General features: G+C 40.2%; 1 protein-coding gene across 2 annotated transcripts in view; it reads left to right on the top strand.

Annotated features, from left to right (window-relative positions):
• The window catches only part of RELN (reelin), a 321,986-nt gene that overhangs the window by 152,748 nt on the left and 152,969 nt on the right, over nucleotides 1-16,269 (top strand). For both annotated transcript variants that reach the window (XM_080391905.1, XM_080391904.1), the window contains 3 exons: nucleotides 3,139-3,171; nucleotides 4,778-4,856; nucleotides 13,518-13,614. In XM_080391905.1, the coding sequence (XP_080248031.1) occupies nucleotides 3,139-3,171; nucleotides 4,778-4,856; nucleotides 13,518-13,614 (209 nt within the window). The remainder of the gene's footprint in view (nucleotides 1-3,138; nucleotides 3,172-4,777; nucleotides 4,857-13,517; nucleotides 13,615-16,269) is intronic.

The raw sequence follows: 16,269 nt of genomic DNA, 5'->3' as shown, positions 1-16,269 counted from the left end.
AACCACCCAACCATGTGCCTAAGGAGCATCTAAGAAAGCAAATTGTGGTTTAAAATATAGAATAAGACAGCCTTTTTCCCCCCTCTCACTCTGAAGTATTGTATAATTCTTTTTAAATTGTAAACATTTTATATCTTTGCACTGTATAGCTACTCCGCATATTTAATTTTTTTTAGCTTTGTCAGTTATGTGCGGAAACTCCATTTGACTTCAGCCACATTGTATGGTCTACTGTACAATACTGTCTTAAAATAAGTAGTTCTAGAAGTTGATGAAAAAGGCAGATCTGCAAATATTTTAAAACTGCAACAACTGGTTTTGTGTGATATTCTGAATTTCTATTATTTTGTGGACCTCAACTATAACACTTTGAGATCAACACAGTGCTGTTATGAAATATAATATGTAATACAGAAATTATTCATAGGGAGATTAAAGTCTAGGTTTAGCTCTCATTAAACGTACCTTCACAGTCTTTTGTCATATTCAGCTCTGGAATTCGAATTACAAATCGGATGAAGGAATACCGAAGGCAAAAATTCTTGGGCTTCTCAGATCCTGTAAAGAGTTGGGAAAGAACCCCTCCTCAACATAAAGTCTTTGTTTGTAAGAGCAACCTTTTGTCCAGCATTCTTTGCTTAATTCCACCTCTAGTTTTTGAAGTGAATGTACTAGTATGCATCTGCACAGTTTCCTTCATTTCAGTCTATTGAAAAGCAGTTTGCAATATTCTATGCATATAATCAAAGAGCTATTTTAAGAAAAAATCTCAGATTTCAATTTATTTCAGTTTTGTATTCTTTAATCACATGGACAGACAGTTATACTTTAAAAAATGCTGAAGTCAAAGGAGTTTTCAATTTTAAAGATTTCAGGTTTGTGCTATATGTGTACCTTTTAGCTAAATGCTGAAATTTCACGTAAAATATTCAGAAAGTATTGCTAGTGACTGTGTGTATTCTATACTGGACCATCTTCCACAGAAAGTCTCTTCCAAAGAGCAATGCCAAGCGACCTGAGATGAATGATTATCTAGTCTTTCATTTTTATTTTGAGGTCTGAACCACTGTCATCGGAGAGGAAGGTCTCTGTCAATTTACTCTCAAAGGCCAATGAAATTTGCTTGGGCAACTAATGAGTCTGCCCATGATGTGGCCTGATGTGACCATCCTCCTCATAGATGAGCACTAGCAGAGTGGCCCTCAGCCACACCTGTGTTCACAATGCATCATCTCTTAGTAAAGATCTGGAACTAATCTAAAGCAGCCATACAGAGCATCAGAGACAGGGGTCTTATTTTAAGCTTAACCTCTTACAACGTCAGGAGTATTTAAAATTCCATGCCATAATGTGCTGCTTTTCCTACAGGCAGAATCCAGAATGATATACATTGCTCAATCTGGGAAGTAATTCAGTTAATCCAGTTTAATCTGTTTCTTCCGTGAATGGTATACATTGCTCAATCTGGGAAGTAATTCAGTTAATCCAGTTTAATCTATTTCTTCTGTGCAAACATTTTTTAAAGGTTTTCTAGAGAAATTTTTACATGCCTCCATGGAGAAAAACAGTGCCTGGGACTGCAGGGGACAAATGCAGTCTTTTCCTGTGTAGTATCCACCAGTGCAGCCCAGCGTTAACCTGGAGGCAGTGCCAAGTGTAATGTGCAAATAGAGTTGTAGTGCTCCGGATTTTTTTCTGTCAAGATATGAGGTCTTGGCCATTGCAAATCCAGACTGCTTGCCATTCTTTTCTGGTCTGCAGATAACTCAGTTGTTTTTTTCTCAGTCTTCTTAATCACCAACTTCCCCATGAAATGTTGCAATTTCATTACAGAATGTCACGCCTCCATGCAAACCCAGTGTTTAAGAAGAAAGCAGGAAGAGAAAAACAAAATTCTTGAGATTTGTGTTGGACTTTCCATTCAAATGACTATCTGTGAGGGCTCTACACAGATTGCTGCATTCATCTTTATGCTTATTTTTAATCTATCTTTAATTTGTCAGATGTTATGACAGAAATTGCAGTACTTCAGTAAATTTTGCAAATATGCTAAAGAAATCAGGAGTACTGATACAATTTAGGTCAGTGCCCAACAAGAAACACAGAATCATCAAAAAAATCCTGGCTTCAAAAATTCTCTTTTTTTTTTTTTTTTTTTTGGTGTTCTATTTACCGAAGTACAAAATACATCTAGAAATACAACTTCATGGGCGAGGTACTGAGAAGCGAAAGATGTAGCGGTTCCCCAGGAGCTTGCTTATATGTACCCTCTGTGCCTCCGCGAAAGAGGTGTAACTTACTTTGGATTTAAGATTGGACAAGGCTATGCATGTAGTAGCTATCACGGAGTATCTAGCAGGCTGTGTAGCCACGTCCTAGGCTTCCCCATCATTTTTATGTAGCTGTGCCCTTTCAGATACATTCTGTGTTCGGTTGTGTAATGTTACACCCAGTCTCCTGTTGCAAAGCGTTAGGAGAATAAGAAAGTTTTGTCATTTTACACACATGCCAACCATGCAGGGTGTCATCATGATATTCTGCTGTTTCTTGGAAGACAAGGACCTACTGGGGCATTGATTTAGCAATGCATGTGAAAATGTGCTTTAAAATAAGGGTTTGATTCTGTGATTTGCAGAGTTACTGTTACTTGTTACAGTTGTAATCTGTTACTTGTTGCACTAGGAATACCAGGATTTTTTCTCCCAACAATATAACCAGTAAAATGTTGTCCCGTGTAGTATAAATGGTCAGTGTGGCATTTTTGCCTTGTCTGGGCTATTTCTTTTGTTCAGCCTAATTCCCACTCTCTTCATCAATCACTGAATTACTGAATCTTAATCCAAATTATTTCTAATATATGTCGTAATCCTAGACTGGAAGTGATCTTTCTTACCTTGCTGTACAACTATTTCTGTCTTTCATTTATTACTGATGATTAATTAATTAGAGAATATTTTTCCTATTATATTTTTATAACTTTTGGTGTGTATCACATTTTTCATAATTAAACTGTCAGGATAGTTGACTTAGGAGAACATGTACAGTACAATTTGTTTTATGTTGAATTGATTTTTAATGCTGCAATTAAGCCCTGATCATAGAAGATATTCATGCATTGTGTGTCTTTGTTCTCTGCAGCCCCGACAGAAGCTCCCTTACATCCTCACCTAGGTAGGTGATTTGTCATTCTTATTACTAAAACTCAGAATCCCTAACTTTATTATAATAAACAATCTGTAAGGTCATATGAAACTAGCTCTGGGGAATTCAAATAAAAATGAGACTCATATAAAATCAGTTGAATTATGTCTAATTCTGATTAGTTGGTTTTTCATTGTGATTTTTATTGCTGTTTATGTATTGCCCTTGAGCCCTTGCAGTGCGAGTATACCATGCTGCAGAGCTTTTCTTCCTAGCTGTGTATTGCAGCATTTGTTTGCCTGAGGACCAGGGCTGCTGAAGCACCTCTGCTATGGAGACAGGCTGAGAGAGCTGGGGTTGTTCAGCCTGGAGAAGAGAAGGCTCCGGGGAGACCTTAGAGCAGCCTTCAGTACCTAAAGGGGCCAACAGCAGAGCTGGAGAGGGACTTTTTACAAGGGCATGTGGTGATAGGACAAGGGGGAATGGCTTTAAACTGAAAGAAAGTAAATTTATGTTAGATAGGAGGAAGAAGTTATTTTCCTGTGAGGGTGGTGAGGCACTGGCACAGGTTGCCCAGAGCAGCTGTGAATGCCCCAGCCCTGGCAGTGTTCCAGGCCAGGCTGGATGGGGCTTTGAGCAACCTGGTCCAGTGGCAGGTGTCCCTGCCCATGGCATGGGGGTTGGAACTAGATGATCTTTAAGGTCCCTTCCAACCCAAACCATTCCATGATGCTTTGTCCCATAACCCCCAGTGTGAGACAGCACTGTCACACCTGTGCTGAGTCACTGGGAGGAAGGTTTTGTCCTAGTGCACGTCCAACGTGCACCCAGGAGCAGGGCACTGCTTCTCCTGCTCTCCAAGCAGGACACGGAGCACACATCAGACCTGTGTTGCAATTTGATTAGTCCGGGACAGATTCTGGCATTCTTGCTCAGTCTGAATAGCAGATGACAGCTACTTCATTTATTTGAGTATTTGTAGAAAAGTGTCTGTCCAATACAAATACATGTGCCAGAGTTTTGGGATTTTTTTTTATCATCGTATGTAAATGATACAGGAAATCTAGGGGGAAAATCAGGGCCTCAAACTTGCAGACTGATAGTTAGAAACATTTGTGTAACATAGCCCAGTTTATATTCCTTAAATCAGCTGACCTTTACTGCCAGCTCCACTGATAGCAGCAAAGAAATTCCAGCGAGCTCATAGATTTTTGCTTATGAGTTATCAGAATTAACCCCCTGCCCATTAGAAGTGTAGTACACTCACTAGGACATCTCCCTCCTTGTGCCAGTGTTTCAAAAATCTGGATTCAGAAGATTTTTTTTCTGACCATTCAGAACAACAAACAATTTGGAACAAAAGTTCTTAAAACATTTGGTATGTACTTGATGTCTGCATCTTTTCATAGTCATTGCACTTTGGTGATAGATTGGGACATGTCTTAATTTTATGTGGTACTATTATGATCCAGAGTAAGCAAAAACCCCTTGTAACTGGGAATACCCTGCTTTTGTAACTAGTGTACTTTAAAAAGCTGATTTTTTTCATTTTACAATGCATTGCTTTAGTCCTAAGTAGAAAACACTGGGTGATTACACTGCATTGTTTTCATACAGTGTTTTCATTTCTTTGTAGCTGAAATTCACAGTGACAGCATTATCCTACGAGATGACTTTGACTCTTACCATCAGCAAGAACTGAATCCTACTATGTGGTGAGTTTCAGACTTCTGCTTTCTTTTGTACACATTTAAGCAAATTAAAACATTTTGGTTATTATAGTGAAGTATTTGTATTATATTAATTACTAGATACTTCAGCTCACATTGGTGTAAGCCTCTGTGTGTCTTTGCTCCATTGGGGTCTAAATATAGTAGTTTATTAATTAATTGACTAATGAGTGACTGAGAAATTGAGTGAAAAATTCTCATTGACTTCAAAATTTGAATTAATCCAAAACCAGAAAGGAGTAGAGCTGAGCTTAGCTAATGTTTTTGTATGAAGATTTTGATTTCTTGAAATCATAGCTTTTCATGAAAAATGTGATGAATTTCAATAATGAAACTTTGTTTTTTCAATATATTTTTTTTCATGTTCATGTCATACATATTTCTGGTGAAGCTAATAGGAAAAACTCCTTCTAAACTGAAATCAAATGTTTCCAAACAATTCAAAAGAAAAAATTAACTGGAATTGAATGTCTCCACCTAATTTTCAGCTGCTAAAAATCCCAGAATCACAGAATGGTTGGGGTTGGAAGGGACCTGTGGAGATCATCTAGTCCCGCCCCTGCTAAAGCAGCTCCTCCCAGAGCAGGTTGTGCAGAGTCAGTCCAGGCAGGTTTTGAGTATATTCAGAGAGGAAGACCCACAGCCTCTCTGGGCAGCCTGTGCCAGTGCTCTGTCACCCTCAGGGTAAAGAATTTTTTCCTTCTATTCAGGTGGAACTCGCTGTGTTGCACTTGGTGCCCATTGCCCCTTGTCCTGCTGCTGGGTACCACTGAAGAACCTGGCCCTGTCCTCTTGACACCCACCCTTAAGATGTTTGTATGCATGAATAAGATCCCCTCCAGGTCTTCTTTTCCCCAGGTGAAACAGTCCCAGCTCCCTCAGCCTTTCCTCATAAGGGAGATGCTCCAGCTCCCTACTCACCTCCGTAGCCCTGCGCTGGCCCCTCCCCAGTAGCTCCCTGTCTCTCTGTAACTGGGATGCCCAGCACTGGACACAGCACTCCAGGTGCAGCCTCACCAGGGCAGAGCAGAGGGGCAGGATCACCTCCCTCGCCCTGCTGGCCACGCTCCTCCTGATGCCCCCCAGGACCCATTGGCCTCCTTGGCCACCAGGGCACACTGCTGGCTCATGGGCAATTTGTAAGGTTGATTTTTTTCTTTTTTAGTGGAAAGCAAACTTTTTCAAAACTTTTGTATTGTGTAGGAAAGCAAAGCCTTCCCTTCCCAGCTCTATACAGCAGCTCCCAATTGCTAGGTTTTTTTCATTCAATAGGATTCCTGAGTAGGGTCATTCATATTATCACAGTGTACATCTGAAACAGCAAGCACAGGTAGTTGTCATTCTTTAACCAGTAGATGATGTTGAAAAACCTCAGGAATCCATGTGCATAATAAGGCAAGTATAATTTAGGACAGGTCAGGCAGAAGCTTTATTAACTATGACCGTATTTGAGAGAGCACTTGGACACCATCTCCCCCTCTGCTCCCATTCTCTGTGATTGCAGAGACCCAACCCAAACACTGTTTCAGAAAACAAGGAAAGATACAAGGAAAAAGCAATCATTTCAGTGTTAATAAAGTCAAGTATCTGTCTTTGGGAGGGATGGACTCCTTAAGTCACTGTCACAGTTCTAAGGACTCCAACAGTAAATAACAGGACAATATGGAGAGATGGCTGTTGGTGGAGCCTATAGGAGTAGCACACCCAGTGTCACCTTAGCTCAGAAGTAGGGAGTTGGAAACAATCACTGGTAGCTTTTAGTCAAAAGCAATGTTCTTTTAGCTAAGATCATGCTTAGCCAAACTTCTCAATCTTAAATATTAATAATTTTACCACCACAAATACCACAGTGATAGGGTACCATTTTGTATGATATAGGTACATGCATCATCACCAAAGAAGAAGATACAGGTCTCTTATAGTATAAAACCGATGCCGTTCTGTATAGTGAGTATATCTACTGGTCATACTATACCCAGATAAACACATCAATTGTCCTTAACATGAAGTTTTGAAGGTTGGAGTCTCCTTTTTTATATGAGATTCTTACTGAGTTTCCTACTCCTTCCAATCCTATTTCATAAACATAACTAATTTTATTGATTTAATTCATGTAAGACACAGAAATATTTTCCTGGGTTAGTTAATCTTGTTCAAATAAATTCTTGACAGGCATTTTAGCCGTTACCTGCATTTGTTAGTTAGGAATGCATATGTTCTGTGAAATCTGAATTAATTTTCCTTTTTATTAAGGTCTGTCACAATTTTCCATCTGTGCAGGTCTTTCACAGTTCCATCATTCTATTTTAAAAAATTGTGGTTTATGGAATTTTATGGATATTTTTCTTTTGCACATATTAACTGTAATACTTTTTGATATGTGCCTACTATTTTTCCTCTTTTTCCTTTTGTATCATCCCTTTAAATGTTTTTCTGGATAGATGCATTAAGGACCTGCAATACTACAATATAAAAAAACACCCTCTTTTCTTTATGGGAATGAATAGATCAAGGACTCTTAATGGGTTACAGAATAGCTGCCAAGGTAGATAGCGTTAGCAGCAGTGTGTTAAATGGACTTGAGTGGAAAGAAATGAGAGGAGGCATTATTTCCCTGCAGATGTCTCATAACTCGCAGAGGGCCTGTCTGTTGGGAACCTCCATAATTTATTTATCCATTGCTCTCTCATCTTTAAATTCATCCTTGCTTTATAGAAGTCTCAACGGAGAAATTTTAGACTAAAATTGCCCCCAGTCTCCTGCTCCTTTTGTCTCCAAGATATGGATTTGCTCCCCCTGGAATAACCTTGACCCACCTTGGTTGGTGGGCCAGTGCAGAGGTGTGTGCTGGGCAGGAGAGTCCCAAACCTCGCCACAATCCTGGGACAGTTTTTCCTGTAGTATCACCAGAAAGGCAACATCTTCTGCAATGCTAAATACAAGTGGAGCACAAAAATGAAAGAAAACTATAATGAGGTGTCATGAGCTTTTCTGCATAAAGGATTTCTACAGTAACTCTGCCTACAGTGGAGACATGCTTAGTGGCAGAAAGCTCATTCTCATCTGATTGTCTAGTGGGAGTTAAATCAGGGATTATTAATAGTTTATACCATCCATCCTAAAATTGCATTTTATTCCCCTGGCACCTGCTAAAATCCCATCTTTAGCACAAACAATTGCAGTAACTGCTGGAGCAGTATTTCCAGCCTTGCTTGGTCCCTGGTCTGCTGTGCTCGGAGTGTGTGGTAGCAGCTGCCTTGTGTGCACCAATACTCCAGCAGTGCCGTGTCACCAGGGGCCAGTTAGACTAAGCCACTCTAATAATTTCTGAAACCATTATTTGCGTAAAGATGAAAAGAGAAGTGTTTGTATTTTCCTATGATCTTTTCTTCCCATATCATACATAACAGTGGCTTGGATATGATTAGTATTGTCCCACTCCTGATCCGCTTTCTGGCATGTGCAGCTCTGGCAGAGATGTACAGTCTAAGTCTCAGTGCACAAGCAAAGCATTTTATAGCTTCTGTGTGTCTAATTTTATGAATGCCAGCAGAGCCTGTGTCACCCCATCACTAGGACAGGCCTCACATCAAATAACAAGGGCACTGTATGATTTTGAGCGGGACTGCCTGTTTGTTTATGGATTTCTGGTCTTTCAAATGCATTCAAAGACACATTCTGCCCAGCAACCATCTGTTTCTTCAGAGGCTCAGGGGCAGGGGAGGGATGGCTACAAGTGTTTCTTGGAGCTGCAAGGGTAGGAGAAAGGGAAGGATGGGATGGGGCTTTTTGTAGACAGAAAAATCAAAGCATCTGGGAGTGAGCTCCTGACCTAAACCACAGTTTGGTGATTGAAAGAAAGCACGATGAACTGGTAAGGTGAGAAAGGACAAGGAGAGGAGGAGGCAGCAGGAGAGGGAGGACACATAAGAAGAAGGAAGCAGGGAGAATTTCTGTGTTGGAAATAGAGGAATGGGAGCATGTCTCATCTCATTTTATTGGGACTCAACCACAATGAAGATTTTCTTTTATGGTGTGTCCAACTAATTTTTATATTCTTCCACTGTGCAGTCGTGTAAGAACATAATTATTTCTGAAGTCCTCAACCAATAGGCAGAAGCCTGCTTACTTAAGCAAAGATATCATCATTTCTTGGGTCTCATTTGCCACTAACTTTACAAAGATCTCTTTGGCTTGTGAGAAAAAGCATGCTTCATACATTCATCAATGTCCAGTGTATTTTATATCTAACATGTATTAGCTGTGGAAGATAAGGTAAGGCAAGTGACTCCCACTCCACAGTAAACATAGCACGAATAGCCATGCTAAGCGGTTCACAGCTGACTTGCAGAACTAATTAAGACAGTAATGTTGACTGCACTTTACAATGAAAAGTCTAATAGTACAGGTGACTGGTGGTCCATGGGACTTGCTGAAAACTGGCAGGAGTGTGTTCAGAAATCTCGGGAACCATGGCAGTAATTTACTTCCTCTGTAGGGAAAGGGAATCTGCACAATGTACTGCTTGCCAGGGAAGGGCCAGGAGATAGATGGATGAGAAGAGGTCCAAGATGGGTGGTATCTAGAAGACTGTCTAGGTCGTCGAGCACCCATTTCTGTGACCATCTTTCCTCTATGTAACCTCATAAAATTGCAGAGGAAAGTTTTAAAAAGGTACTATGTAAGAACTACAATAGGCCTAACAAGAACAAATCTAGAAAAAATATTCTGTATAATCCTATGATAAATGATTTAATGTTCAGACAGAAAAGGGGGGGGGGGGGGAAGGAGCTGCATAAATTAGTAAAGAAGAGATGCTGGCATTATGTATGTTTCTATACAAAACAGTTTTAACAGTAGGTCTGTAGACAACAGGGGATTCAGTACATTTAAAAAAGAAAGACTGTACAGAAGCTTGTTGCCGGCTAAACTCTCCTCCCCAGCTTGGTGCCATGTTTCATCTCAAAGCCTATCAGCACTCCAAACAGCAATCACTTACAGAAGACATACTCTTCAGAGATGACATGAAGAAAAGCAGAGCATGCCAAATCAATCAATAAGAAACAGGTTCCATCACTTTTTCATGGCATATGAGAAATGAAGAGGTACAGTAATATTTCCAGTGGCAAAGAGGTAGAGGAAAGCTTTGTGACGGGAGAGAAAAGTCCTAAAGTGGTTTCCAAATTGTACTAAAACTGAGGGATTAAACTTCAGAAAGATTTATGTTCAAAAATCTCTTGGCAGCTTGAGATGTTTATCTTCTTTATAGTCAAGACATCACAAAAGACATCAGTCAATATAATGTTCACAAACTCAGGTAGTGTAGAGGGAGATGAGATGACAGATAGGGATGAGGAAACAGCAGATGTTTCCCCTTCAGCAACGTGAAGAACAATAGCAGAGCGAGGTGGGACTTTAAGCCAGAGATGAGAGTGATGGCAGGTCTGCAGAGAAGACATCTAGATTAATATGACACATATCAACAGTGGCAGTGAGTACCAGAGGTGAAGAGAAGGCTGAAGTGGTTTTAACATGCTAAGATTTTAGACCAGGGAGGTGAGAAAGAGAATGTAAAAAGCTGCACCCAGCCAGGGCAATTAATACTGTCTCCTGTTTGTATAAATGGAAAAGAAATCAACCTTCCTGTCTGCACCAGGAGAGGAGCAATTTGGATCGTTTCTAGACATGTAATACTATGATGATGATCTGAGGAACAGCAGATCAATTATCTTGCTCTTCATGCATTTCTGTCAAGCTAGTCAGCGATTTATTGTCAGAGGTAATATGTTTCAAAGAAAGCACAAGGATTTGAATCAGGATTACCAACAGCCATCCAATTTCTTAGGAGAATCATCCTAGAAAAGGTGAGTGATGATGTATTAGAAAGACAGTATTTCTGGATTTCCAGACAGTGTTTTGTAGACCACATTACAGAAGTAGAATAGATGAACAGCTGAATCATCTTGTATTCATTGAAATATGAATATTACAAAATTAAAATACCCCTTGGATTATGTAGCCTGACCTTTCATGAGGGACTTAGTGTTCGCAGGCAAATTTTTCCTGCTGTATCTGTCTCTCCCTGCATATATCAGGGGTTCAGGTAGATGCTTGCTAGAAAACTTAAAAATGTAGGAGCAGATGATGAAAATAATGGTCAGAAACAGCCAGAATCTTACAGAATTCCAGGTATTGTAATTCCTGTCTCTCTGTTCTTCAGTTGTCAGAGTTTAAGGATCAAGTGGAATTTAGATGGCAACAAAACATGTCCTCTGTGAACACTTTTTCTGTACTTTCTCTTAAAGTACCATTTTGTTCAATCGCACACTCTCTCCTTGCCTTGTATTGAGAAACAAAATTATGTTCTATAAGTAAATATTAACTCATTGAAGTCAATAAGAACGATATTACTTTATTAGAGGATTTAAATTTGCTGCTTAAATTCAAAATCCCAAATGCTATCAGTGTGAATTGCTGAGTAACTTTATTGACATGCTTATACAGGAAAAAAAGGAATTTTTACATCTGACTTTGTTTCGGGAAGTGGAACTGAAAGTGACCTTTAATAAAATCTCAGAGTAAGGGAGAGATTTGGAAAGTGGAAAGAGCAAGGCATTCATCTTTGACCTCTATAATGGACTTGGACATAAGAAAGCCAGTCCTGTGCTGAATTCACCCAGGACCCACTGAAGAGACCCAAAATAGCAAGTGCAATCAATTATTCACCACATCCATGCATCTGAAAACCTAACAACTATTGCTCAGCAGAGCTTAGCACTCACAGACCTGCAGGGTGTTGTACACCACCCAGGGTTAACCCATTCTGCCAAAAGCTCCCCACAGCACGCTGCCCTGGGAAGCCAGGGGACTGGTGAGGAGCCCTAGTCTACTGCAGGAGCACACCAGGAGGTAGCTCCATGTAGTTCAACACATACTTTAGAAACTGATTTAAACATTCTTTCAAATCACTACCTGGGTTCGCACCAGCCCATCCTCCCTTCCTCAGACCTTTTGGGTGAATGGCCCAGGCAGGGAAAAGCTGTGCCAGCCCCATGGGGTAGCTGATAACATTACCAGCCTCTTCCTTGCAATGCAGCTGGAGATTTCATTTGCCCTGGCCAGGACCTGGTGGGCTGATGATTTTCAGATACTCAGAAACAGAAAGATCCTGCTCCAAGGAGTTTACAGAGAGACTCGGAGAAGTTTAACACCACACTTTGCAATGAAAAGACAAGCAACATACATTAGGAAAAGAAGTAAAAGAAACCCAAGCAACTTTGTATAGGCATCAACTATACGTTGATAGTATGTATCTAGCTATGATCAGCTACGATCATTGAAAACCCTATCATATATGTTGACAGCAAGTCCCTGTCTCCTTGGGATTTCTTCCTTTCTGTCTGATTTCCTGTAAGATCTGCCATCCAGAAATTAGCCAGAGAATGAAAAGACAGAAGAAAACCAAACCTTTGCATGCTACTAAACTACCTCTGGGCTGTGTATATGGGAATGTGTATTTTGGTGACATTATATGTCAGAAAGGGTAGCCAAGCCTGAGGCACTCTGTGTGAGAGAAGCCAAAGAAAAAACTGCCTGAACACCCTTTAGGTAAGTCCATTGCAGTTGAAACTCTAAAAACACCAGTTACCAAAATACAGACAAAAATCAGCAAGAAATAAGAAGGTTTGGGGTGAGTTCACCTTTGCTTACAATGGAGTTACTCTGGGAGCAAATGTTTGCCTGTAGGTTTGATGTTAAAGCTGAAGGCAATGTTCGTCAGCCCCATGGGAGGCAGTTTGTCAGGGGCTGGGAGCATCTCCAAAATTTTTTGAAAATCTGTTGCTCATGCCAAGAGCTGATAAGCTGATTCTGGAAGGTGAGAGAGAGGGCCCTCTCCCTTTGCTCCACAGTCAGGCTGCCCACATAGTCCTCTATATTAAATTCAGAAATATCAGGAGAGGTGCAATTAGTTGGCTGAGCAGCGCTTACCAGCCTCTCTTGAGATTTTCTTCATACTTTTTCCCCGAAAAGAACAGAGTGGCAGCTCTTTGGTACTAGGAGTATGGGATATGACAAATACAAATAGAAAGCAGCAGCAAGACCTGTGTTAGAGCAGCTGGGCTGTAGGAGCCTCTTGGTGCCCAGTTTTGGGTAGGGTCTGCAGCCTGGAGTCTGCTGTTTGGGTAAATAACTCTGCGGGCTGCAGTGGGGCTGATCCCAGCACCTTCTCCTGAGCTGTTCTGTATGGTAAATCTGTGATGGTGGGTTTACATATGGTATATCAGACATGTAGTAAACATTTTGGAAGAAGAGTAACTTCAGGGTAAATCGTTATGTGTAAGAGTTCAATTTGGTTTCCCATGTTGTGATGTTTTGCAGTCGACAAGCAAGGAAATACCTTTTTGGAGGGAATTTCCAGTTTGCAGAGAGCGAGAACTTATTCACAGGGACCTTTCTTGAGAGGTGACTCTAGTACATCATACATACAGCTCCTCAGCCTTTATGTTCAGCACCATGATAACAAAACAGTCTAATTTTTCTGACCACCAAGATATAATGGTCTTATTTTACAGTTTACAAGCCTGATGCTATCTCAAATGTATGGTTTCTGATTTCCATTCTGAACATAGTGTGTTCTTCCTGCAGGTCTGAATGCAGTAACTGCGAGGTTGGAGAGCAGTGCGGTGTGATAATGCACAGTAACGCCGTCACTTTCTGTGAGCCATATGGTCCTCGAGAACTGGTGAGTGAAGGCTGGCTCATCTGCCGGGGCTGGGACTGCGGGCTGTGAATCGAGGCTACGTCAGCTGCAGAAAGTTGGTGTGATTTGAAAGTTTGGTGTTCAGTGGAGAGAGGGTCTTAAGCAAGGCAATAGGGCCCTCAAAGAGCACCCCAGGAACATCACAGTGGTTTAAACTATAGATGCTAACCAAAGGTTATCGCAATAGTTTGCAAGGGAAACTCTTGATCTGGCATGCATCCAAGTTGAAGTATCTACAAAATACTGGAAAGGCAGGGACATAGAGTTGTGTTGTCAAACTGGCATCATTCTCTTTTTATTTCTGACAATGAAATAGAGACAAGGTTCATTTTACTTATTTTATTAGCTGTGTCCCGTTTTTTCTTGTTGCTCTTGACAAATGTTAACTTGGTTGTAAAACACCGCTTTGTTTTAACTCATTTCTAGTTGTACTATTGAACATAGGTAATGCTTCTTGAAAAGCAATCTATTTATGACATTTAGCAAACCCAGGATCCCAGCTCTGAGGGTTTTGAAATGTCATTAATTAGCTGTCTTCTCCCTGCTGATAAGTAGTTCAGGCTATCCTTAGTAATCATAAATTGGCTTCAAAATCCGGTGCTGGACTGTGTTTGTTGTATTAGCATGTAGTAAAATAGCACTGCCGTGGCATCAGGAACTTTTAAAAATTTATTGTGATGCCAAAGTGGTGTGATTAAATAATCATCTGAAAAAATCATCACGCTTAGAAACAGCTAGCAGCCTAATAATGGAAGTGTTTATAAATATGATGGCTGTGTTGCAGAGAAGTCAAATCCTTCTGAAGGAACATGCTAACGGCTTAAGATTTTGGATGAGCACAGGATGGTGTTCATGCCAGAGGTCTGACATACTTTAATTTTTTAAAACGAACATAGCTTTAAATCCCGCTTTTCCTAGAATCAACTTGTTTCTGATTTGTAGTCATGTTTCAGTGATTTCACAACATATCTCTTCCTGTCACAAATTTTAAAACCTGTTTCTTCTCTCCAATCGTTATGCATTTTTATTCAACCACCTTCACTATTTAAATCCTATTCTGTATCTGCTTGAAATGGCTCTTGAAATCACTGTTTGTGGCTCCTAGTGCCACATTATTGCCTTAAAATACTCAAGAAGAGTTGAATTCCCAAAATGTGTTATATCAACAGCTGTGACAGCTGCTGGTTCGCTTCCTTGACCTCCCTCTCTTCTCCTGACTCCCAGCAGCTGCCTGTTATTGCAGGCAGAGGGTTTTTTTAATGCCAACTGTCTATGTCTGTTCGTGAGAATTCACCACTGGCAAAATCCTGGAAAGGCGTGCAGCATCAGAGATGTTGCAAGCAAAGGAAAATAGCTACTAAAGTCTCCCTCCTGTCTTCTCTGCAGCATCTGAAATTAGTAGTCCTTTGCAGAACTTTGCAAAAAGATTTTAGTAAGTCTAATGCTTTTTTTCTAAAGCATTACTGAAATGATTCACAAAATAGTGAATGCCTCTTCTGTGATAACTGATACATTTAATTTCTCAGTGATATGAGCTACTGAACATTGATAAAGGGCTTCGTTTTCAAATTAGAACTTGCACAACATAATTAATTGAATGTAAACTAACATAATAGGTACTCATAAATCAAGTTGGAAAGCACTTTATTATTTGGCATGGTAAGTGTGATACCTAATACTGAATCGATCCTGACAGAATGGACTTAAATGGGGATGTGACTGCATTTTTAAAGGAGTTATGTAAATGATGCTTCCCTGTTTTTCTTTAAAGGCCAAAATTGCCTGTTAGGAATATTAAAAAGAGAGGAAAACTGTATTTTAAGTAAACATGATATACAGATAGTGCCAAATTTTCAGATAGTTTCGAAAGCTGCTGTTTGAGATTATTGTGAAGCCTTGGGAATCTGTCCCACTGAATCTGTCTTAGTTCACATATTAATAGCTATGATCAATTTCCCAAATTTCCATGCACCTTCCTAAAGAACATGTAGTCCTGTTACCAGCTAATCCTCAGTGCATTTCAGTAAAGATGCCACTCTTTAATACATACAAAAAGTTCCACTCCGTATGTAATATGTATGTAGAAAAGAAACAAAACACACCAAAACCTCATGCCAACCCATGCAGGTCTCCATCCATTATTTTCAAAGGCATAATTTATGAATAGGTGTATGCCAGCACCAGAGGAAGTCCAGCCCCCTTTGCTCTTCTGCATCACTGACTGTCCCCTCCCACCACAGGGAGAGATGGTATTTGCACGAGCGTTAGTGGGCTGCATGGCAAACCACACCAGTAAATTAATCCAGGTTAAAACTGATTTGCAATGGAAAAAGACTATTAGTTTAACAGAAGGCAGCTATTCGAGCTGATTTAACGTGTAGCTACCCAGAAGCTGGTACATGGAAGGGAATGGAAGGGGCTATCACCTAGAATTTGTTGGTCATATAGATTCTGAATATACATTTGCAAAGGTATGGAAGTTCTTTTGAAAATCTCCAAAGACAGAAAAGCCAATACAAGTGACTGAGAGATAACATTTATTCTGTGTCAATGAAGTCCTAAATAACAGTCAAAAACCATCTGCATTTAGAACTAGCTTTTGTTCAGTGTTGTGCAGCAATGCACAGGTAATAAGGG

The sequence above is a fragment of the Falco punctatus genome, assembly GCF_963210335.1.
Source record: "Falco punctatus genome assembly, chromosome: 6".
Taxonomy (NCBI): Eukaryota; Metazoa; Chordata; class Aves; order Falconiformes; family Falconidae; genus Falco; species Falco punctatus.
This window is presented reverse-complemented; position numbering and strand designations above follow the sequence as displayed.